This window comes from Corvus moneduloides, unplaced genomic scaffold (assembly GCF_009650955.1).
Source record: "Corvus moneduloides isolate bCorMon1 unplaced genomic scaffold, bCorMon1.pri scaffold_146_arrow_ctg1, whole genome shotgun sequence".
Lineage (NCBI taxonomy): Eukaryota > Metazoa > Chordata > Aves > Passeriformes > Corvidae > Corvus > Corvus moneduloides.
Genome location: NW_022436895.1, coordinates 7377 through 30626, shown reverse-complemented (window position 1 = coordinate 30626; position 23250 = coordinate 7377). Strand labels below are relative to the sequence as shown.

At 55.9% G+C, this 23250-nt stretch overlaps 2 protein-coding genes across 4 annotated transcripts in view; one reads left to right on the top strand and one right to left on the bottom strand.

Moving 5' to 3' along the window:
• The window catches only part of LOC116438887, a 13628-nt gene extending 5251 nt beyond the window's left edge, over positions 1-8377 (top strand). The window contains exons 3-4 of one of the 3 annotated variants that reach the window (XM_032097904.1): positions 2491-2787; positions 8061-8377. In XM_032097904.1, coding sequence (XP_031953795.1) covers positions 2491-2572 — 82 coding nt within the window. In that variant the 3' untranslated portion in view covers positions 2573-2787; positions 8061-8377. Of the gene's footprint in view, positions 1-2490; positions 2788-6393 lie in introns of all 3 variants that reach the window. The other 2 variants (XM_032097903.1, XM_032097902.1) reach the window with 2 other exon arrangements.
• On the bottom strand, positions 4666-23250 carry LOC116438886. The gene is given in 14 exon segments (XM_032097901.1): positions 4666-6489; positions 9857-9949; positions 10563-10768; positions 11418-11711; positions 13189-13295; positions 13694-13816; positions 15190-15352; positions 15433-15476; positions 15570-15623; positions 15714-15755; positions 21853-22727; positions 22729-22777; positions 22779-23023; positions 23116-23250. Coding segments are annotated over 4 exon segments (1218 nt in total). The 3' UTR covers positions 4666-6489; positions 9857-9949; positions 10563-10768; positions 11418-11711; positions 13189-13295; positions 13694-13816; positions 15190-15352; positions 15433-15476; positions 15570-15623; positions 15714-15755; positions 21853-21938.

Below are 23250 nucleotides of genomic sequence, written 5' to 3'. Positions count from 1 at the left end.
CCGGCCCCACGCAGAGCTCGGGAGCAGCGACTCAGCGCCGCGTCCGGGGCTGGCGGCAGAGCCCGGGGCCGCGTCGTGGGGCCCAAGGCGGGCTCCGGGAGGGGCTCAGGGCTGAGAGCGGAGCCCGGCCCGGCGCGTCGGGCCCGGCTCGGGATGCCGGGGCTGCCCGGGCGCCGGCACAGCCCCGGCTCCCCGCGGAGAGCCGGCCGGAGCAGGAGCGGCAGCGCCGAGCTCGGCCCCAGCGCCCGTCCCGGAGCGGCTCCTCCCGGTCCCGATCCCAGCCCCAATCCCGCCGGGGGAGAGGCGGCACCGCCCGGGACCCGCAGCGGCCGCCGGCACGACCCGGACCCCCGGTCCCGGGAGCGGCCCCGGTCCGGCCCCGGTGCGCGGGGCGGGTCCGGCCCGGGAGAGAGGGGCGGGGCCCGAGCGATGGTGCCGCCCCCGTGCCGGGCAGGGCGGGCCCCGGGGCCGGGCGGGGCCGGGGCTCTGGGGCGGTCCCGGGCGGGGCCGAGCGGGGCCGGGGCGCGGTTTCAGGGGTGGCCCCGGGCCCGGCTCAGGTGCGCGGGGCGGGGTCCGCACAGGTGCGCGGGGTCCCAGGGCGGCTGCGCAGGGCGGGGCCGAGGTGATTTAAGCCCCCGAAATCGCCCCCGCCGTCATTCGCTCCTTCAGAGCTCGGGGAGGCTGCGGCCGGGCCGGGCTCCCCCGGCGTGGCCCGGGTGAGGCCCCCGCTCCCCCTCTTTCTTCCCCCTCTTTCTCCTGCCCTTATCCTCTTCCTTCGTCCCCCGCTTATCACCTCTTTCCTACCCCCCCCCCCAGTTTCTTTCTCTCTCCCCCACACCCTCCCTGTCTCTCCCAGCCCCCCGCCTGCCCTCTCCCCAGCGCCCCCCACCCTCTTTCCCTGCTCCCCTGTGCATCCCCGACCCTCCCACCCCTCCTTTCTCCCCCCCCCCTCCTTTCTCCCCTCTCCGTACCCCGCTCCCCAACCCGACTCCCCTCTCTTCCCCCTCCTCTGACCATCATCCCTCCCCCTCACCCGGCCTTTCCCTTCCCCCCTCGGTTCTCCCCAAACCACCCCGACTCCTCTCCCTACCCCATCTCATCCCTCCCCTTTCCCTCTTTCCCCCGCAGCCGCGGGGCTCGGGGCGCCGGAGAATAAAGCCCAGAGGGCCGGAGCCCGGCGCCCCTGCCCTCGCTGGAGCCCCACACGGGCCGGGCCCGCTCGGCGGGACCCCGCGGAGTACAAAAACAGCGCCGGGGCTCCGGCTTTCCACACATCACACTGGGGATCCCCTCCTCAGGAGGGGTTCCCGGGGGAGTGGTGGGTTTCGGGGAGGGTGGTGGGTTGGGGCGGGCCCCCTCCGGAGGAGGGGGTCCGGGGAAGGGGGGTGGGGCGGAGGGGGGACTTTCCCCCCCTCCAGTCCCCGCCTCGCCCGCGCCCGTAAATGCCAGCGGATCCGCGCTCGCTCCGCTTTGTGCGGTGGATGCTCATCCTGCTCATCCCGGGCTGCGGCAGGACCGTCGTTCGGAGCGCTGTGCGGAGCTCGGCACCGGGGGCTGCTCCCGGCGCTGCGCCGAGCCCGAGGCGCTGAGGTGGGACCGGAAACGGGACCCGGGCCCGAGGATTCGGGGCTGGGTCCTGTCGGTGTCTGCTGGGGGTCCCGGGCCGAGCCGCTTGTCTCTCGGCGGGCGGGGTGCGGCTCCCGGGGCCGGAGAACTGAGGTGGGATTGGGGATGGCATTAGGGATCGGGATCGCCGCGGCTGGGAAGAGCCGCTCCGGGATTGGCGCTGGGGCCGAGCCCAGCGCTGCCGCTCCGGCTACGGCCAGCGCGGGGCTAGGGTCCCGCCGGAGCTCCGGCTACGCTCCCGCTACGGCCGCGGAGAGCCGGGGCCGTGCCGGTGCCGGGCCCGCCGGGAGGGCGGCGCTTCCCCGGAGCAGGCGTTGGATTGCGGCTGGAAGCGGCCGGGCCGCGGGGACCGCCCGTGCCCGCCCCGGCACCCCCAGAGGCCGCCGCTCCCTCAGCGCCGCCCGCCCTGTGGGGCGCCCCCTGGCGCAACCGGAGCGCCGGCGCTCCCGGCCCGGCCCCGCCCGCAGCCCCCGCGGGGACGCGGAGCTCCCCCAGCCCCGGCACTGCCGAGGCCGCCGCACCCCCTGCGCACAGCAGCGCCCGCCTCCCCTTGCCCCGGGGCCGCTCCCCCGGGGGCCTCCCGCCCGCCGCGCCCCCGCCCAACGAGCGCGGCTGCAGCGGGACGAGCCGCTCCCCCGGCCCGGCCGCTGGCGCCGAGGCCGCTGCTGCCGCTCCTGCTCTGACTGTGCCCGCTGTGGCGCCGGGGCCTCGCCGGGGCTCGCTTGAGCCGCTCATCCCACAACTGCCGCGTGAGACCTGATGCTCTCCTTCCTCCCCCCCCGCTTTCTCTGGGGCTTGCACGCTCCAGTGCGAAAACCTCTGGCTTTAAAAGGCCAGTGAAAAATGTTTCTTCTTTATTTCCAGAGCACAGGACATCCTGAGTGGGAATGGATACACAAGGACCGCCAAGTCGAACCCTTATGTGAATGGCTCCTCTGGCGATTGAACCCACACCTGGCCATTCTCAGCACCCTGCTCCAACTAAGCCAATCTCAGCTCCTGGCAATGTCCTGCCTGGGATAGGAATGCCAAGTGCCAGCAAGGTTCATTCCTATGCAAATACAGCTCCTTCTTTTATGCTAATGCTGCTTTAGACACCAGCCCCTGCAATGGCCACAGGGCAGACCTCCATGGCCAGCACCTGATCATGGAACAACACAGGTGAGCAGTTGTGTGACAGCACTGAACTCTTCCCATAACCCTGATTTCCTGCCCTTTCTAGGATTTACCCAACAGCTGTAAAGGTGCTCATTCCATGGCCCTTTCCAGGGAGAAATGAGCAAGGTAAGTCCTGAGGGTTCACTTGGTCTACGGCCAAAGCTCTTCTGGAGAGTGTCAGGGTTGCTCCTGCCTGCAGAGGGGCCTTTCCCACAGGTGAGTGTTCACAGCCCAAAATCCCAGGGGCTGCTGAGGCCGGGCCAGCTTTTCCGGCCCAGAGCTGCACACAGCTCTCAGCGACTCCTGCTCCCTGCCAGGAGTGTTCCTTGGTGCTCCCTCCGTTGTGTCCCAGCTGGCAGGGAATGGGGGGAGGGAGAAGGCCGGGAGCCCCAGGAAGGGAAGCAGCAGCTCTTGTGCTTTGGATTTGCAGAGAGGAGCTGTGCCTGCAGTGTCCTGCCCGTGGCATGCAGCGTGCCGAACACGCATCCCAGGAATGGGCACTGGGCTGCCTAAGCAGCACTGGGATGGACATGGATAAAGGGCTGCCCGTGGCCCCTTGGCCAGGGGCCGCTCTGAACAAGCACCCGGAGATGCTTCAGCCCCGACAGACCCCACTGACACCCCAAAAATACCCCAAGGAACAGCTGGCACTGGGGAATGTCAGCACGGGCTGTTTGCAGAGGGGCTCAGACAGCAATTCCCGGTGCTGACCTCCCACACACCTGCCAGCTATGTCCCAGCCACCCAAAATGCCTTCCCTCCCAGCCTGAGGGTATCATCCCTCAGCAGCGTTAAAGCCAAGGCAAGCTTCCCCCACAGCAATGAAATGCCAAGCAATGCCCTCAGAGATGCCTTCAAATGAAAGGTCAGAGTCAGAGAAATCGCTTTGGATTGAGTTGGGAGATTTTGGGGAGCTAGCTGGAACTGCACAACTGATGGAAAGCTTTCCCAGGTGGCTCCCACTGCAGGCGCCCTGAAGGCGGGGATGTGCATCCCTTTCCCGAGGGGAAAAGAACTTGCAGAGGCCACTCCTGAGGCTCTGGAATGAAATCAGCTCCTGCAGGGAGAGAAGGGCACAGGGGCTGCCTCAGCACGGGCTGGGAGCGTGTCCAGCCAGCGCCTTCTCCTGCTTTAAAATATCACCTGGAGCTCCAGCTCGGGGGGTGCAGGCAGCTGAATTCCAGGGAACTCTGTCAGGTGCCCCCAGGGACATGGGGGGGCTGGGGGATGAGGGTTACAAACAGCAAATTCTATGGAACATGAAGCTGTCCTTGCCCTGACCCTGCTGAGCTTCCCTGGAAGCTCTGCTGGTTCCTGACACACCTGGTGTTAAATAGGCAGCTCTGCATGGGAATATCCATGCTCCAGGAGGCACTGGGAGGCTATTCCAGTGGCAATTCAGCAGGGAATTCAGGGCTTTGGGTAGAATTCATCTGAACTAGCAAAGCTGAACCCCAAATCTGGGCACCACACAGGGAACAATCTTTGTGCTGCCCTGGCAGCCAAAGCCCCTGGGCTGGGAAATTTCAGCAGGCAAATGGATGGAATGATCCAAATGCCAGCATCCCCCAAAGGGAGAATGCTATCGCCTCCCTTTGCTCCCAAAGTGTCCACTGTGTTCCCCACAGGTGCCCTGGGGATGCCAGGGAGGTGCCTTTGCCCACAGTGCCTTTCTCCTGCCCCTCTCCAGCCCGAGGCCTCTTCTCCCTTCCCTGCCAGCTGCTGCCAAGGAAGGAGGACACAGTGAGTCCTGAGTTTACCTCAACATAGTCCTTCCCTCACCTTGAGATGACCTGAGATTTTACCCCCAAAATGTCCCCATCTGTCTCCTTCTGAGTTCCTCATTTTTTACAAGGAAGCATTCTTTCTCTGCTCTGGAGATTACCACAAGATTTGCCCCCAAAACTTTCCCCACCTGTCCACTACCTCTTTCCTCATTTCCACCTCAATCTTTTCATTCTTTGCCCTACAGATGCTTTCAATTTTTACCCCTCCGAACTTCCCTACCTGTCCATAACCGATTACCTCAGTTTACCCCATCAAGTGCATTCTCTCTGCTACAGATCACCTCAGATTTTACCCCCAAAATTTTCCGTACGTCTCCACCACTGAGTACTTTATTTTTACCTCCAAATACTCATTTTCTACCATGGAGATTCCCTCAAGTTTTACCCCCCAGATTTACCCACCTGTCCACAGCAATTCCCTCAGTTTACCTCAGGATGTTCCTGCCCTGTCCTAGAGATGACCTCACATTTTACCCCCTCAGTTTTCCCTACCTGCCCAATTCTGATCACCTCCTTTTTACCTCAAAACACGAGTTCTTTCTTCTACAGATGAACTCGGATTTTATTACCAAAATGTCTATTTTGTCCCCTGTACACTGACTAGATTTTAAAACCAAAACCATGCAGGTTATGTGTCTTACCCCCAAAATGTTCATTCTGTCCCCTACAAATTAGCTCAGATTTTTTCTCAAAACCACTTATGGTTCCTACATAATTACCTCAGGGTTTGCCCCCCACATTCTACCTCATCTTGACTACTGATCACCTCATTGCTTCCTCAATATGTTCATTCTTTGCCCTACAGATCTTCCCAAGTTTTACACCCGAAATTTCCTTGCCTAGCCCCAGTGACTGCCTCAGTTTATGTCAGTGGTCACACTCTCCCTAGAGATTACCTCAAGTTTAACCCCCAAAATTTTCCTTACCTGTCCACAACTTATTACCTCATTTTTACCTAAAAAGATTCATTCTCAACCTTTAGATTATTTCAAGTTTGACCCCCCAAAATTCCCCTACCTGTCCACTACTGATTCCCTCATTCTTCCTTCAATATTTATTTCCTTTCTACCATGTAGCTTCTATCAAGATTTACCCCCAAAGTTTTCCATCTGTCTACTACTGCTTACCTCATTTTTACCTCAAAATGTTCTTTCTACAGCTTATTTAATATCATTTTTACACAAGTTTCCCTATCTGCCCACAACTGATTCCCTCATGTTACCTCAGTGTGTTCATGCTCTTCCCTAGAGATTAGCTCAGATTTAGCCCCCAAATTTTCCCCACATGCTCAGTACTCATCACCTCATTTTTCCCTCAAAGTGTTCATTCTCTGCTCTTGAGACTTTGTCAAGTTTGGCCTCCCAAAATTTTCCTTCTTTGTCTACTACTGAGTACCTCATTTTTGCTCCAAAATATTCATTCTGTCCCCTACAGATTACATCAAGTTTTACCCCCCAGTTTTTCCTTCCTGTACAATATTAACTCTCTTCCACCCCAAAAATGTGCATTCTCTCCCCTAAACATCACCTCAGCTTTTCCCTCAAAAATGCCACCTCGCTCCCCTCGACATCCCCTCACATTTTCCTACACAAACAATTCTTGTGTCCCCTCTCAGTCACCCCAGGTTTTCAGCTAAAAATGTCTCCTCTGTCCCCTCGAAGTTATCCCAGGTTTTCCCAGTGAGGAGCTGCAAGGAATTCAGGCAGGGCCAATGACACCAGGGAACAGCTGTAAATTCAGAGGCAGAGAGAGAAGATCTACCAGGAAAGGGGAAAGGTTCAGAAAACATTTCTGCAATCAATTAATTAATAATTATTTCCAGTTCCCCACTGAGAAGAACACAACCTCACAGCTGTTAAGGCCTGACAGTTCCCTGCAGGGAGAGCTCAGCACATGTCCACAGAGGCAATCCCAGCATCTGCAAGAAAGAAAGAAGCAGCAAAAGGTGATTGCTTCTCTTTCAAAGTTATTTCAAGTGCTCACACCCAAACCAACCTTTGCTCTTGATTTTGGCCGGGTGCATCGTGAGTGGTGGGCACAGGTCATGTCATCCATGCTGATGTGAGTGATGCTTTCTGGGGGAAATCAGCTGATTTCCAAAGTTCCCTTCCTGCCCCGTGCCTGATCTGCACAGGAGAAAACCTCTTCCAGGAAGGGATTGTGCTCCCTCTAATCCCATTTGCCCAGTCTGTTCCATGGGGATATTGCCAGCCTGGGGCAGCAGAGGCACACGCAGCTCTCAGCACTCTCTGCTCCAAGCACAGCTCTGGGCTCCTTTGCAGACTGCCTCTGCCGTGGGGTTTTCTCCAGGAGAAGCCAAGGAATTGCTCATGGAAGGGTGCAGATTACATTATCCCAAAGGGAAGCAAAGAATAAGTACTCCAGGAAGAGCCCTTGGCATCTGCTGGGCTGAGGTGGGAAGGGGACATTCATTCCCTGCAGGGCCAATACACAACAACCTCCAACCCAAAGCACTGACTGGCAGGTGGGGTCTGACAGCACCACTCTGACAAACCTCCTTGTCATTCTTCCCTGCAGTGACTTTTGCAATCGAACTCTGAAGCTGACAAGCCCAGAAGCTCTGTCCATCCACTCTGGAACGAAAGGATACTCCCAGGGATGAGGCACATTGCCAACAAACGCTCCCAACACAGCCTGGAGGCAGCGCTGGAGCTCGGGTGTGGGGCTGGGAAGGGCTGCCAGGAGCACGCAGCCCCCAGGTGGGGTGGCAGCGGCAGCAGCAAATTCCCACAGGCTGATGGCACAGCAGTGCCCACGGGAGGTGCAGGGTTAATTCTGCTCCCTGCCCTGCCCCATCCCCGCAGGAAATCTCCAAGGGGGAGAGAAACTCTCAGGGTGCCCAAAATGCAGCATCTGTCACCCTGATCCCGCTTCAACTCGGCTTGGGAGGCCAAACTCCTCCCACAGGTAAACACTGAGCTGACCTGGTCAGTCTCAAACACAGCCCCAGTTCTCACCTCCAGCCTGCTCCTGGGGCTGCTGCCACATTCCTGACAAGGAGCCCCTTTGGACAGGGCTCTCTCTGTGTCTCAGGTGCTGGGCACTGCAGGGACCAGGGCAGCCCCCTCTGGGGACAATTGGGGATTCATCCCACACCACAGGCAGGACCAGGGGCCCTCCAGTACAGGCTGGTGGGGCCAGAGCCCATTGGGTTTGGCTGCTCAAACACCAAAGCTTTTGGCAAAGATGGGACAAGTTAAGTGGGTTTTCCTGTCCTGAGAGAGAGAAGAAATTGTTGAAATTAAGCATGGAAATTAAGTCCACTGTGGAAGTCAAAGGCTCCTGGCTTTCCCACTCCTGTTCTGATTGCTCACTAGAGGGTTTTATCCATTAAAAAAATGAGGTGGCACCAAATAAAAGAGCTCTTTTTCAACATATTTCCCCTACTTACTTTCATACATAAAAAGGATGTCCATTTTTTCTTAGTGCATTCTTTGCCTAATTTTAACAGAACTGTTTTCCTTCCAGGCCCCACTTGTGGGTTCTTCAGTCCTTTGCCATCGGACTTCGGACAAAGGAAGAGAAGGATCTGCTCCACACGGGTGTCATCCTACGGGGAACACCCCCTGTACCAGCCCCAGCCTGTGCCAAGCACACTGCCTCACTCTCCCCATTCTGGATGCTGGCTCCAATCCAGTCTGAGTTTTCCCCTGTTTTCCATGTCTAAGGACAGGAACTTGTCCTGGTCAGGGTGTAAGGCCTTAAACTGCACCTTGATGTGGGGGGCTGGGACTGGGATTCCAGCAGGGAATTCATTGTTTTACAAATAAAAATTATTCCAGGGAGCTGCTGCTTTACCACACAATGTCAGCAAAAGAGAGAAAACACCAAAGGTGTATCCAAAAACAAGGATTAAATGATTCCTCCTGCTTTTAGTGGGATCAGGGCTTATGCTGCCCTGGAATGACAAAGAACTTCTCCCTCAGCCCCCTAGAGAGCCCTCAAAAAGCCAAAGTGCAGCAGGGAAGGAAGGAAAGGCACCTGCTGGGGACAGCACAGGTCCAGCTGCTCATGGGGACTGGGAATGAGTCTGGAGCCAAAAGCACCTTCCCAGGCTGGAGGGGCTTGCTTAAAGCACCACCTCTGGGAAGCAAAGGGCTATGGAAGAAATGGAGTGGGAATTTACAATAATAATCATAATGTATCAGGAAAGAGCAACAACAGAAGCAACAATCATTCCAAGGGAGCAGGAGGGATGCTGAGCTTTAAACAAGGTTTGAGTGAGGCAGCAGCTCCTGGGAGGTCTAACCCACAGCTCCAGGTCTGCGCTTCCAGGAGCACTGCAAGCTCCTACTGCCCAGGCCCTGGCTTTGCCTCCTGCCAGTACTTGGCACCTCGGGCACGGTTGGGTGCGAGTGCTCCAGTGCTGCTGCCCAAGGGAGCAGGAAAATGGCCACTAAACCCCTTCCCACTGGGCTGGCTCCGAGCTCTGGCTGGGGAAAACATTTGGCACCCCTAGCATTTCAATGCAATCAGTTTCCATCACTTTGAAGATGCACTGAATAAACCCAGGGCACATAAGTAAACCTCTCCCCATAAGGACAGCCCCAGGGAATACGCAATTATTCCTATGCCTGGCCAAACAAACCAGCAGCCAGGTTTTGGGGAGAGACTCTCCTTCCCTGGCTGTGAAACACTTGCAGAGGCTTTGGAGTTCATACAAGCTTGTCAGGATTTGGCTACTTCATTTAAATTCCATTCAGATACTGGCATGGAAGTGTCCTAAAGGCACCTCCACTCAGACTTTAATTTTAAGCCCTCTACCACCAAAGAATTTAGATGTTCTTTTCTTAGGAACACCCCACCTCTGCTTCTCTAGATGTCTCCATGTGGGACATAAATTAAATGTAGACAAATTTTAGAATGCAGCTTCCAAGTCAAGTTACCTGCTAGGAAATTACTCCAGCTCTCTGGCACCTTGGGCTGTTTTAAACACAGCCTGGCCCTTCATGGCTGAGGCTCTGAGCTACACAACTTGTGAGCTGGCAAGTAGCAGCAGCTGAGGTCTCATCCCAGCTGTACACAAAAACAGGGAGTGGGGGCTGCACTTGGATACATGCAGGCAGGGTTGGGCCCCTTCTGAAAGCTTCAATCCCTGTTTTTCAGAGATTCAATCAGGGATAATGACATTTTCGCAAAGCTCTCTTAAGGCACGTGAAAACCCGAGTAAGAAAATGGAATCAAACCCTTTGTTCCACTGGCCTCACGCCCCAAATTCCAACGGGACAGACAAGTCCCTCTCCTCACAAGGCAACGTCTCCTACCTGGATCTGTGCCTTCCCCAGTCTTTGGTGGCCGCTGTCTCCATCCTCACACACTTCCTCATCTTCCTCCTCAGCAGGCCTGGCTTCCTCATCCTGCAGAGCAAGCACAGGGACACTCACCAGCCTGCTCATCCCAAACCTCGGCAGCAGGGATGGACTGCTGGGACCCCCTGGACAGTCACCCCTCTGCTGGGCACCATCCCTGCTCTGCAGTCCATTCCCGTTCCTGGCCTGGCATCTCCTTTGAACGGGACGTTAAACCACAACCACTTGCTCTGCTGGGTTTTGGGACATCAGAGACTCCCCCTCAAGGCAGTGGACAAAGCTCCTGTTCCCACACCCTCTGCCTCCCAAAGCCCTGCTAGGGCCAGGCAGAGCAAGGGAAACCCCTCAGTTCCTGCTGAAAATTTCCTCTTGTGCCCGTAAACCCAGGGAAATCGTGGCTGCCCCATCCCTGGAAGTGTTCAAGGCCAGGCTGGCCGCAGCTTGGAGCACCCTGTGGATGGAATGAGGTGATCCTTAAGGTCCCTTCCCACCCAAACTATTCTGCCATTCCAGGATGAGTCTGTGATCTCTCCCTGCGTTTATTTTGCATCGTTTCCTCTCTAATCTGAATTCCCAAATCGAAATGATTTTTTAAAGAAATCATTTTAAATTATCCCAGGAATAAAAAGGGGTGCATCAAACATACAAGAATCATTCCTACCTCCATCAAATCATTATTAATTGGAAGCCTATTTCCTCATCTCTGTCCTTAGTTTTCCTTTCCTAGGAAACCTTATGATCCCACAGTTTCTCCAAGAAATTTACTGGGATTGCAGAAAGGTTTGCTTTGTCAGGGAGGCAGGGGGGGTTTACAACACATGTTCCTCTGCATCTTTATCCTTTCACCAGCTTTCCCCTGTAATGGTGCTGCAAGAGAAGTTCAGAATTACTAGAAATTGATCAGGTTCACCTTTTTTCCTCATTCTTTTCCAACTACTTCAAAATTCTTGGAATTATCCTCAAATGAGGCCTAGCAAGCTACTGTGAAAACATCAATCAGAGGAACATCTTGAAAAGAGAAAACCACATCCAGCAGCAGCCAAAACAATGCCATTGCTATTCTTACCTGGTCTCCAGGTGCTCCTGCCAGAGCTCCCAACACCCACTGCCATTCCATGAGGGTGAGGAGGCAGTTTTGGACGTGTTCTTTGCCACGGGATGGGATAACAGAGCCCAGAGGGTCTTTGTGTCCCTTCCAAGCCACCCCATGATTCCATGATACCATCAGCAGCTATACCAATTCCATTCTGGAAAGCCCAGTTCCATTCCTCCCATCAACTCAGAATTTCTCCCTTCCTCTCTCTGCTCCACATCAGGCATGTGTTGCCACGTGCCACAGCCATGGGATGCCTCAGCATTGCCTGGGAATGCCACTCAAGGCTGCTCTTGTGGCCTCAGCGCTCCAAAATGCCCAGCTGGCTCCCGTTCCAGTCGGGAATGTCCCAAACAGCAGCGTGGGGTGTGCCCTCTGCCATCCCACCATTGGGGCAGCTCCCATAGAATGTGACCGACTTACTGGGTTTGGAATTCCTGGCTTAAAAGTCAGGTGGTGGAATATCCTCTCCTGGGAATATCCAGAAGACCAGAAGGCTCCCTGGAAGCCACAGGTCAGGGACAGAGTCAGATGAACGATCCTGAACTGGTTTTCAGGGGATGCATCCCCAGCCTGTGGTTGCAAAAACTCCAGAGCTGTTCCTTCCCCTTGGGACAGCCAGGGAAAACATCCCCAGCATGGATTTCTGACAGGAAAAACCTCACTGCTCCAGGCTACTTGGCTCCTCCCAAATCCAGGCCAGCACTCCAACAGGCTCTAAAGACAAAACAACAGCAAAGACCATCTCAGGGCACACGCCACGAGCTGGGCGTCACATTCCTCACTGGAACTGGGCTGTTCCCACATCCCTGTGACAGTCGGGAGCATCCCCCATTCCTCGCTCTTCCATTCAGGAGAAAGAGACAACAGAGCTGTCAAACAGCCAGTGTGTAACCCCAACAATCCAGGGAAAACCACCTTGCTCTGGGGAGAAACATCATGCCCAGTTATGGAAAAAACCAAAGAGCAGTACTGGAAACACTCCCAGGCATGGAGGCTCCCAGCTCCGGAAATGCAGCTCACAGGCTTCTTCCCATGGGAACTCCAATCTTGCCCGGGACTGGGCTCAGGGAGAAAGTCCTGCCCATTCCACCACTCTGGCACAGACACCCCAGGAAGGTGTCCCTGACCATGGCAAGGGGCTGAACAGAATGGTCTGTAAGGTTCTTCCCAGCACAGACCATTCCAGGAGTTTAAGGTGGATTTGAGCAGCTCCTGGGGACATGAACACCACCCACACCTCCCACCTGGCTCAGCCCAGAGTCTATCCAGCACTCACAGAGAGCTGCTGGGAGCTGAAATTCTCCCTGCTCCCCCTGCCTGGGAAACCCTGCCTCCGGCTCCTGGGAAAGAGGAGCTGCATCCTGCTGGGTGCCCCTGGCTCTGGGCAGCTGCCGCCTTCAGGCGGGGGGATGGCTCGGGCAGCTCCGGTGACTGTTCCACCTCGATGATTTTGTGTTTTCCTGCATTTCCCTGGGCTGGAGGGGAGCAGAGGGTGCGGTGGGAGTGCGGGAAGGCAGCGGCGGGGAGGGCAAGGAGCGCGGCCGGGCACCGCATGGCACAGGGGGGCTTCTGCTGGCAGTGGAGGGGCGCGACCCATACGGAGGCGTCCCCGCCGCTGCCGGCCACTGCCCACGGGGCTCCTGCCCGCCCCCGGCGCCACTGACTCCACACCCCGTGTCCCCACACTGGGAACCACCATGGAAAATCATGCTGGAACCTCTAATCCTGAGCCCGAGCCTTGACCTTTTACCCCCTGACCTTTGACCCCTTGACCCATTCCTTGACAACCCGACCTTTGATCCCTGACCCCTGACCATCCACCTTTACACCTTGAGCCCTGACCTTTGACACCCCCAACCTTAGCCCTTTGACCCTTACCTTTTGACCCATGACACCTGACCCCATGACCTTTGACCCCCCCTGAGCCCTGTGACCTTTGCCCCAACCTTCTACATGTGACCTCTGTGCTTTGACATTGACCACCTTGACCTTTGACCCCTGGACTTTGACCTTTGATTCCCTGACCCCCCAACCTTTGCCCTGACTTTTGTCCCTTTATCCCCTAACCTTTAACCCACTCTACTTTATACCCCTCACTGCTATTGCTGCCTGGAACCCCTCACTCCTGCTCTACATGCCCCAGCCCCCAACCCGTACTTGTCACTCTCCAGCCTGCAGATGTCATCCCTACCTTTTTGGTGTGGGGCTTGGCCTCCTCTGAGGGTTCCAGGGTTATCCCAGCACCAGGGTTACTGAGCTGTGCTGCAGTGAGGGTTCCAGGGTTGCTGCATTGTGCTGCTGGTGGGGGGAAAATGGTGCTGTTAGGGGTGGTGTAAGGGCTGGTGCACTTTTTCCCTGTATTCCTAACCTCCACTGTGTACTCTCCACCCTGTTAGGGAGGCTGTTTGTTTGGCTGCACCCAAACCTTGGCGATGAACATCGCCTCACAGACAGGAAGGGACCAAGGAAAAACAAAACCCAGATGGGGGAAAAAAAAACCTCACAGCTGGCTGTTTTCTTATTATAAAGTTAAAAATCAGTTGAAAAAACTGAAAGGCAAAAATCAAACACACAAGGTTAGAACCAGTCAACACACACGCTCTCACAGACTGACACACGCAGACACAGACAGACACACACTCTCACGGACCGACGCCCCTTCTTCAGCTTACACACTGACTGCAGCCCTTACTCACAACACTCCACTGATGAAGACGCTTCAACACATCTTCCAACTGCTGCTCCCTGACGTGGAAGGGCAGATTCTGGGAAAAGCGGTAGCATCGGTGACTGCAGGGATCGGAATCGGCCTTGGGGACCTGCAAGACAACATGAGGCAGTCTACAAGTAGCTGACAGCTCGGAGTTATCCCCATACACCAGGCCCATAAGTTTTCTACACAAAAGCCCACAGACAAGAAATGAACCACAAAGTTTTACAACTGTTCAACCCAGCCATGACTCTGCGTGCCAGGGCAGGGTAGCTCCAAGTGTAAGCACACCAAATAGAAGCAAAGATGACACGAGGACTTGAGATAACTCTCCAGAAGATAAATTCTAGACCTGATATGCTTTGAGGCAATGGAACCTATGGAACTACCACAGTGAGGAGGGTCTAATACACTTCATTGAGAAGTCCATGGCCCATGAAAAAAAGATACTACCAAAAGTGAGAAGGAAGATGGATGAGAACATCTTGTGTACTTCTTCTGCTCTCCAAAAGCAAAACTGTAAAGATGCCGGAATGAGCCCGATCCGGGAAAGTACGCGAGCAGAGATCCCCGCTGCCGCTACGGCCCAGAACGAGGCCGATAAAGCACCGAGATGTAACAAAGCCCTGTGACACAGGAGAGGATGGACACAAACTACAGAACACAGACACAAATGACATAACACAGACACGAGCTGAACCTGCCCAGCAATGGGCACAAGATTGCTAGAGCAAGATGAGCCAGAGGCTGGCGATGCCAAAGGAAAGAAGGCTCTATGGCAACAGCACGCGACAGTGAAACGTAACTCCTTCCAAGAAGCCAGTGCCAAAGCTGCTAAGAGGATGCTTGAGAAGCTCAGCAGGCCTAGAGAAGGAGGCAATGACTGCCAGGTGATACAAAGGGATCCCTAGGGAAGGACTCTGCCATCAAAGGCTGAAGTGACGTTGCAAAACGTGACCAACCAGCAAGTGGCCAAGATGCCCACGGGCAGCTATGCCAGCGAGTAGGTAAAATGGAGACCGTGGCAATCGTGCCAGACCCGAAGGCGAGCTCCTCGGGCAAAAAGATCCACGATGACGTCGAGACTCAAAGGCCGATGACAGAGATGGGTGGGAACTGCCCTGCCCAGCAAAGGCTCAGGTGATGCTGAGGAGAAACCCTCTCCCTTTACTTCCAAGGGGCCCTCCCACAACAGCCCTCTCCTCTAAGCTAACTTCCAGTTGCCTCCTGGAACTCCAAAGGTCTTTCCCTTCTCCCAACCATTGCTCCCAACACTTAGCTTTCTGAAGACAAACGGACAAAATCCATCCTTGACAGGAAAAATGCATCAGCACCTCAGACGTCAATACGTTCCCCACGGTCCGCTTTGGCAGCTGCAAAAGATGGAGAACAACGAGAAAATTCAGCCTCTGACAACACACGCCAAAAGAGACCCCTTCCGCAAGGCCCCCTCCCTCGAAACTGCCGAGGCTCAGCGCTTACCTGCTCTCTCCAAGCTTCAGCTCCACACCTGCTCACGGTACGTAAGACAACAAAACAGAAAACATCACTGTTGCCCTCAAGAAGAGCATCCCCGGGCTACTCCACACCACTGCCCCAGCTCACCTCAGATCTTGATCTGACTCTGGAGGTGGCCAGGACAAACCTGCACAATGAAAAGGGACACGCTCAGCACGCTGCCATAGACCGCTGGCCTATCAGCCACCTCACCTAAATGCAACTCACCTGCTCGCCTCTGTCCCTTGGCACGCCCAGGGCGGCAGCAGCACCTGCAGAGAAGCAAAGCAAAAACACACGAAACATGCTGAGAGACTGTGAAACCACAGCCTCCCTGCTCCAACTGAAGTACACCACACCTATACCTTAGGCTTGCACCCTCCAGCATCCAGGGCCAGGACATCCTGCAAGTGGACCACCTAAAACACACAACAACGGATGCTTAGAGCTGCACCAAAAATTGAGACCGAGGCCGTAACAACTCATTCTGTCCACCGGTCACAGCTCACCTCGCTCCATCGCCCTTGACTGCCAATATCCGGCATTACTTCCTAAAAAAAAAAAAAAAAAAAAAAAAAAAAGACATGGAACAATGCTGTAACATGGTAGCATGACATAGCCCAGCAGGACTGCAGAGAGGGGCAGAGAGGGAAAGCTGGCCAGGATCTCATTCCCAGCCCTGAGCAGGGGCTTTACTGGCCTGACTGTCCTGTACTACCCGAGCTCTGGGGACAATGAACCAGGCTCAGTCCCTGCCTCACCACGGCCACCGTGAAATTCTGGCACTGCAAGAGTCAGGGGAGGTTTCAGCAGTCATTTCAGCAAGGTCAGAGCTGCTCCCAGCAAAAGCTCTTCTTAGACTACTCCTGCCAGAAGAACCCAGAGTACCTGCCACTGCAGGATGTTTGTGACTTCCAGGTGGAGGAGAAGGGTGGAAACAATCCAAGATGAAGACAGAATGATGAACACAGCAAAGAGGATTTCTGTATGCTCTGCACTGTTTTGTCACGTTCAGCCCTTCCTGGGCTGTTCTCTGCTTGTTGTTCTCAAGATCAACATCTCCGACTAAGGGGGGGTGATGTGAATTCCAAGGAAGTACAATTCAATTCTCCCCTAGATCTTTCCCTAAAGTACAAGATACTGATTCACCTCCCTTCCCACCAGAGTCAATCAAAGAGAATCCAAAAACGTAAATTATGATAATGCGGAATCTGGTCTCCATTAGAAAAATTAATGTAGTATTTTTTATCAGAGCTTTGGTTAAATGTAACAATGCAGGAAGTGCCTGTGCTCAGGTTATTGGAGAGTGCGAGGTTTTCTCACCGCATCAGCCCTGTCAGCTGACAAATGTGGGTGTGCACTAAGGCACAAAGCACCGACGTTTGCACACTACAGCTGGAATCTGCTATCTCCGTGTGCAGACACAACCACTGCTCATTATAGATAAACCCACAAGGGCTGCTCCAACACTGACTTAACCTGGGGAAAAAACAGCACTAAGAGGAGGAAAATAAAAAGCATGGGAGTAGTAGTTTCACCCTGACCAGCTCCATGAGATGGGCAGGAATCAGAGGATCCCCTGAGTAACTCTGAACTTGCTTTTCCTGGTCACCTTTCACAGAATCCATAGCAGCAACCCATGGACATCCCGTGTGTAGGTTTATTCCAAAACCCACTCCCAGAAACATGAGGATATTGCACCTAAAGCTGCCTCTGCCAGAGGGAAGCAAGAGCTGGGGCTGGGAGAGGAAACAGGCAGGAACTTGCTCTCAGGAGAGGCAGCACGTGGGCTGCTGGCACTGCCAGCAGGAGGACGCAGGTGGGAGCAGGTAAAATTCCAATACAAAATGCAACTGGGGAACGTGACGGTGCAGAGGCTGTAGGTTGGCAGTCTAAGACTTTGGGGTTTATCACAGCTCTGTGAAAGCACCGAATTTCGCCAGCAGGTACCACTCATCCTCCTCAGGACAAGCTTCCAAGAGTTCATCTCTCAATCTGTGCCCCAGTGTGGGCCAAGTGCTGGTGGAGCCTGGGCTGGCACCCCGAGCTCTCACCCCCAGCTGGCACCCCCAGGGCTTTCCAACGTGCCACTGCCACCCAAGCCACAATGGTGGGCCCAGCCACAGCTGGGGCCTGACGAAAGGAAGGAATGAGGAGGGACTTAGGACACAATCCTGCCCTTCAGACAGGCAGATTTACCTGTGCTCCAGTCTCAAGGGTCTCTCAGTGGATAACTCAAGCATCCCGCGTGGGACACTGGGGCCAAGGAGCAGCTGGAGGCAGCTCTGTCACCTGGGCTACCTGTGTGTAGCCATATTTAGCAATAACTGAATTGATTGAAATAAAGGGTAAAAGCTTGACTCAGCCTGTAACTTTCACCTTTCTTTCAAGTGCAAAAAGAAGCAGAAAAATCCATTCATATTGATGCTTTCCCAGTATGTGTCTTTCAGATTCCCAGGTGTTCATCCCCTCACAGAGTTTTAGTGCTGACACAGAAGAAAGTTCTTTGTGTGCTGCCAGAAAAACGAGATTTCTCCCATTTTTTATTTTCACACCTAAAGTATGAAAACATTATCATCACACAGAAGAGTTCTGCACACTCTCCTGTGGGCAAGGGGAAGATTCCCTGATAGGCAGATTCCAATCCCTCCTGTCCATATTTATATCCCTAAGGCCTCAGGCCCTCTGTAGGTAACCACGGGGTTCCCAGGTGAGAGGAGTCACTGTGAGAACAGAATTAAACCCCAAAGCACCTCTGAGGAGACAGCGCCTGACTCTGGGAGTGCCTCCCTCTCGTGTGGAAGGTGTGGGTTACTCAGGAGTTACTCCAGGAGTTCCTACTCTGCCCAGGCCAGGCCTGCTCCGGACACTCCCCGTGCCCTCAGAGCCACAAACCCAGCTCAGGGCTGGGCTCAGAGCTCCAACACCACCAGGAATGAGCACTCCCTGAGCCCCCTGCCCTCCCAGCCCTGCTCTAGGCTGGGCAGGCACTGAGGGGCTCACTGACACCTCCAGTGTGGCTCTTTAAAGATGGTGGCACAGGTGCTCCGCAGCAGACCTGTGCGAGACCCAACTTCTCCACGGGCAAGGAAGAACCTCCCAAAGCAGGTGACACAAAAAGCTCTGGTGTGGCCCAGGGACTGCTCAAGGTCACAACCAAAATTAGTTCTGAGCTCAGGGTGGTGTCACTTCAGTTCCCTGCCACTGCTGCCACTTCCTGCCACCTTCAGCTTTTGCTCCAGGCACCAAAATATGAATTTTTCAAGGCCAGACCATCTAAACTATCTGAAATTGCAGCCTGGCCGATCTCGGGAGCTCCCAGACTCACTCATGAGGATGAAGGGACAGACCAGCAGTGAGCACTTCTCCCTCTTCCAGCCAAGCTGTGAATTGCTCCTCCCTCAGCTTCAGCAACCACTTTTCGTGCCAGTTCCTGAAGAGAATCTTGTGCTGAACATCCATCACTTTTTCAATGCAGAGCATTTGGCTTCATCCTCAAGCCCTAGAAATACTCAGCTAAACCAGCACTAAAACCTGATTAAACTCGCATCCTGCACAGCACAATGAACTTGGACTTGGGCAGGAATCAGAATATCTGGGAATGAAGAGAACCCAAGAGCTCGGAGAGGTTTGCTTTGCCCTTGTCCTGCCTTGGGCTCCTGGCTCTGCCACAGCAGTTAAAATAAGCAGAGCAGTGACCTCCCCTCCCCTCCTCATCAACACAAACCCCCAAAAGCAGAGTTTGTCTCTCTCAGACCCACCTTGAGCTGTGTCCGCAGGAACAACAAGGGTGTTGAAAGCAGCAACCCCACAGGACGAGGTCTTGGTGGGAAGGGACCTTAAAGCCCATCCAGTGCCACCCCTGCCAAGGGCAGGGACACTTTCCACTGTCCCACGCTGCTCCAAGCCCCCAGTGCCCAGCCTGGCCTTGGACACTGCCAGGGATCCAGGGGCAGCCACAGCTGCTCTGGGCACCCTGTGCCAGGACCTGCCCACCCTCACAGTGAAGGATTTCTTCCGTGTATCTACTCTGAACTGAAGTTTAAGTATCTAAGCTCAAGTTTAGTTATTGCTGAGCCTCTGCTGAAGATAACTGTGACACCATAGTAGGAGAGAAAGGAAATAGGCCTGTAGAACAGACCACAGGCGAGTAACAAACCGAAATGATGTGGCCAAAACCAGAAGAGAAACCTCAGTCACCAAAAACTCCAGTCTATTCCTACATCCTCACCCAGGGGGACTCCAAACACGACACCGCAACTCATGCTCCTCCCAGCTCCACACACACATTGCTGGGACCTCTTGGAAGCTACTCGAGCTCTCTCCATGTGCCAAATCTGCCCATGGCAGAGGTGCTGCTTTCCTGGCTCAGCTCCCAAGACTCAACTCTCAGTATTTCCGCCCTCAATACTGTAAATTTCTGGTGATCTGGAGCAAAGATTTCTGGCTTGCTGTGTGGCTTCTCACACAGAAACTGACCCCAGGGGCTCAGTCTCACTCTCTCCGCGTTTGACACAAGTTATAAAGCAAGAACTGCAAAGGCATTTTGAGGCAGTATCAGGGGCCTGAGACAGCTTTTGAGATCAAAGTTGAAATCTACTCTTTTCTTTCATTGCTGTTAAACTGTACTGGAGTCCTGGGGGCACTTTTGGGCGCCACAATATAAAAAAGATAAAAATCTGACAGCATCCAAAGAAGGGACATGGGGATGGGGAAGGGTGTGGAAGGACCATGAAAGAGCTGCTGAGGGCACTGGGTTTGTTCTGGTAGAGAAGTGTGAGGTCAGAACACATCGGGGCCTACAGCTCTGATCTCCGCTCCCTGGGACAGGGACAGGACCCAGGGAGCAGCTGGAGCAGGCTCAGGCTGAGATCAGGGAAAGGCTCTTCCCCCAGAGACTGCTGGGCACTGCCCAGGCTCCCCAGGGAATGGGCACGGCCCCGAGGCTGCCAGAGCTCCAGGAGCGTTTGGACAGTGCTGCCAGAGATGCTCAGGCTGGGGTTGTTGGGAGGTCTGGGCAGGGACGGGGGTGGGACTGGGTGATCCCTGTGGGTCCCTTCCAGCTCAGGATATTCCAGGATTGTCTCACTCCCCAACAGGGGAGAGTCTGCTCTCACACAGAGCTGCAAACACACTGTGCAGGAGGCAGCAAATGACAAAAATTGACATTGATACATTAATAAAGCCAAGATATTAAGCAAGCCAAAAGATAAATTTTCCCTTTTGCTCCTGACCAACAAGACCTGTCCCAGTCTCAGCACAGCCACTAAGCAACTCCAGTGTGACACCGGGACTGTCTCACACCTCGAGGCCGACACACAACAGCAGCACAGCGCCAGGAGTTTAATCACGTTTCCCTCATTAGAGGAGACAACTAAATGACCGCTCAGGTGCACAACCACTCCTGCAGAGCGCTTCACTAGACCCCGTTTTGCAAGAACTCCCCCAGGCTGCAAAGCCCCATTTGCCAGGGACCTGAGAGAAGAATTCGGTAGTTTTAAAGGAATGTCAGGAACTAGGAATACACCTGAGAGGAGTTCAGTAGCTGGGAGGGAGCCCAGGTGACAAATGAACACACAGGCCCCAGCAGAACCAGCTCATTCCAAAGACTGGCACTGAGGAAGGGCCTGGGCAGTCCCACAGGGGCAGGTGGGCACCTGCCTGCCAGCACTGGGAACACGGGAATGCTTCAAAGCACCGGCACTCCTGAGAAAATGACCAAACAAGGCCGTAATAAGGCGAGAGATGAGCTGGAGGGGGCACTGGGTCCCACACCTGCCCCTTTTCCCTTTCCACTGTACAGCATCTGCCCAGGCTGTGAGCGAGCTTTGGCACAAGCACTCAGTTCTCCCCCAAAATCCACTGAACCACTTGCTCATCTCCCAAAGAGAATCACAGGCACAGCACTGAATGCACCGGATACCCGGCTTACACCTCTCAACACTTTCTCGCTTTGTTTTGCTCATTGAAAAATGGCAAAAAAGGAAAAAAGTCAGCCCAGAGCCCAGGAACGTTAAGTGACTTTTACAAAGTCCAACACAACCCCCCCAAGGATGAGGCTTTACGCAACAGCCACCCGCTCACTCCGGGACGGGATTGTGTCCGGACCCGCGACTCTTCCCTCACTGACCTACGGCAGCAGCCGCCCGAAGCCAATTCCCCGAGCACGGCAGCCCCGCGAAGCCGCCCAGAGCCGCCGGCCGCCCCCAGAGCCCCGCAGCCCGTGCCGGTGCCGGCCCGCTCCATCCCGGAGCGGCTCCGGCGCCAAACCGGGAGAGCAAAGGGGAAGGAACAAAGCCCTGACAAAGCCAATGACCGGAACAGGATTCAATCCATCAGCGGGGAGGGCAGCGCAGCGGCCCCGCCGGCCCCGAGCCCGCCCCGAGTCCCCGTTCCAGGGAATGCCCCGGGTTGCGCTGCCCGGGGAGGGACCCCCGCCCTCCCGGGGTGTCCCCCACCGCGGGGCGCGAGCGCGGGGAAAGCCGCGGGTCCCGGCGGGAGCTGCGCCCGCAGCGGCCGATGCCGCCCTCGGGCCCGCCGCTGCCGCCCAGGGGGCGGCCGGGATGTCCCGGGAGTGCCCGGGGCGGGGACGGCGCGGCCCCGGCGCCGCCCCGGTGCCGGCGGGAGGCCAGGCCCGGCCGCGCTCACCTGTGCTGGCCGCTCCGCTAGGCCCGGACTATCTCTTGGCTGCCGCCACCGGCGAACGATGGAGGAGCCGAGGAGCCGCCGACGAGTCACGGAGTGCCGAGGGGCGGGGGGCGGACCCGGCCCGGGGGAGGGAGGGGAGGGCGGCTGCCAAGCGGGCGACCGATCCGGAGGGGTCCCGGCGCTCCATGGCGGGCCGGCGCCGGGCTGGCGGCTCGCAGGGTTCGGGCAGGGCCGCGGCTTGGCCGGGGCTGCGCTGGGCCCGGTCCCGACCCCGACCCCGATCCCGGCCCCGTCCCGCCTGGCGCTTCCCGGCGGCCCCCGCCCCGATCACGTGACGCGCGGGAAACCACGTGACCCATGCGGAGCGCGCGCGTAGGGGGCGTGGCGCGGGTCAGGCCCCGCCTCCCCGCGGGACAGAGCGGGACAGACCGGGAAACAATGGGAAAGACCGGGACACAGCGGAACGTGTGGATTATTATGCGGGTAATGACCACGGGTGCAGCAAAGAGGAGCAGGGTAACGGAGAACATGGAGATGAGAGCCACCCGGCAGTGCTCCTGCTCGTGAGACGGGCACAGGGAAGCCACTGTGGGAATGAGAATGATGGGAACGAAGAAGGTCAAGCATTGAGCACCCCACAGCACCCACATCATGGGATTGGGAAGGTCACAGCGGCAGCAGAGCTTGCAGAGCTTTTCCATGTCCTTTTTGGCGCTGATGGCTGTCATCCAGAAGAGCACCCAGTAGCAGGAGAACGCTGACACCAGGTAAAGGAATCTCACATACATCAGGGGCATGACAGGAGAGCAGGACACATCTTCCAGCAGGAAGAGCAGGGCAGAGGGGACCGCAAAGAGGAGGAAGATGAAGTCGGTGGACAGCCAGGCTAAAGATGCTGGCAGTATGCCCTTTCCATCTGAGGAGGCAGAAGAGCCCCGTTCCCAGCCAGCCCACAGAGACAGATGAGCAGTGTCACACTGTGTATGGCCACGTCGGTGACACGTCGGTGAAATGTCTCTGCTGCGACCTGCCTGGGAAAGGAGGAGGGAGAACCTGGTGCAAAGTAAAGGGGAGAGAAAGAGGGACAAGGCTGGAGCTGTGGAAGGAAGCGGAGATGGCCAAGAGGCAGCTGAGCATTTTGCTTTCCAACTCTGTGGGGGGAAAGAAAGCGCTGTCAAATCCATCCAGGAAAACAGAGGAGAAATAGCAGGTGGTGGAAATCGCCGGCAATTGGGATTCAATTTGTCTGTCTGAACTGCAAACGCCGACAGACACCGAGCACCGCTGGACGCCTGCTGGCGTTGCGGTGTGTCCTGCTCCGGCTGCAGCCCGCCTGGTGAGACCCCCAGCAGCAGCTGCCCGGGGGCTGCGGATCGGGCAGCAGCCAATCGGAAGCAT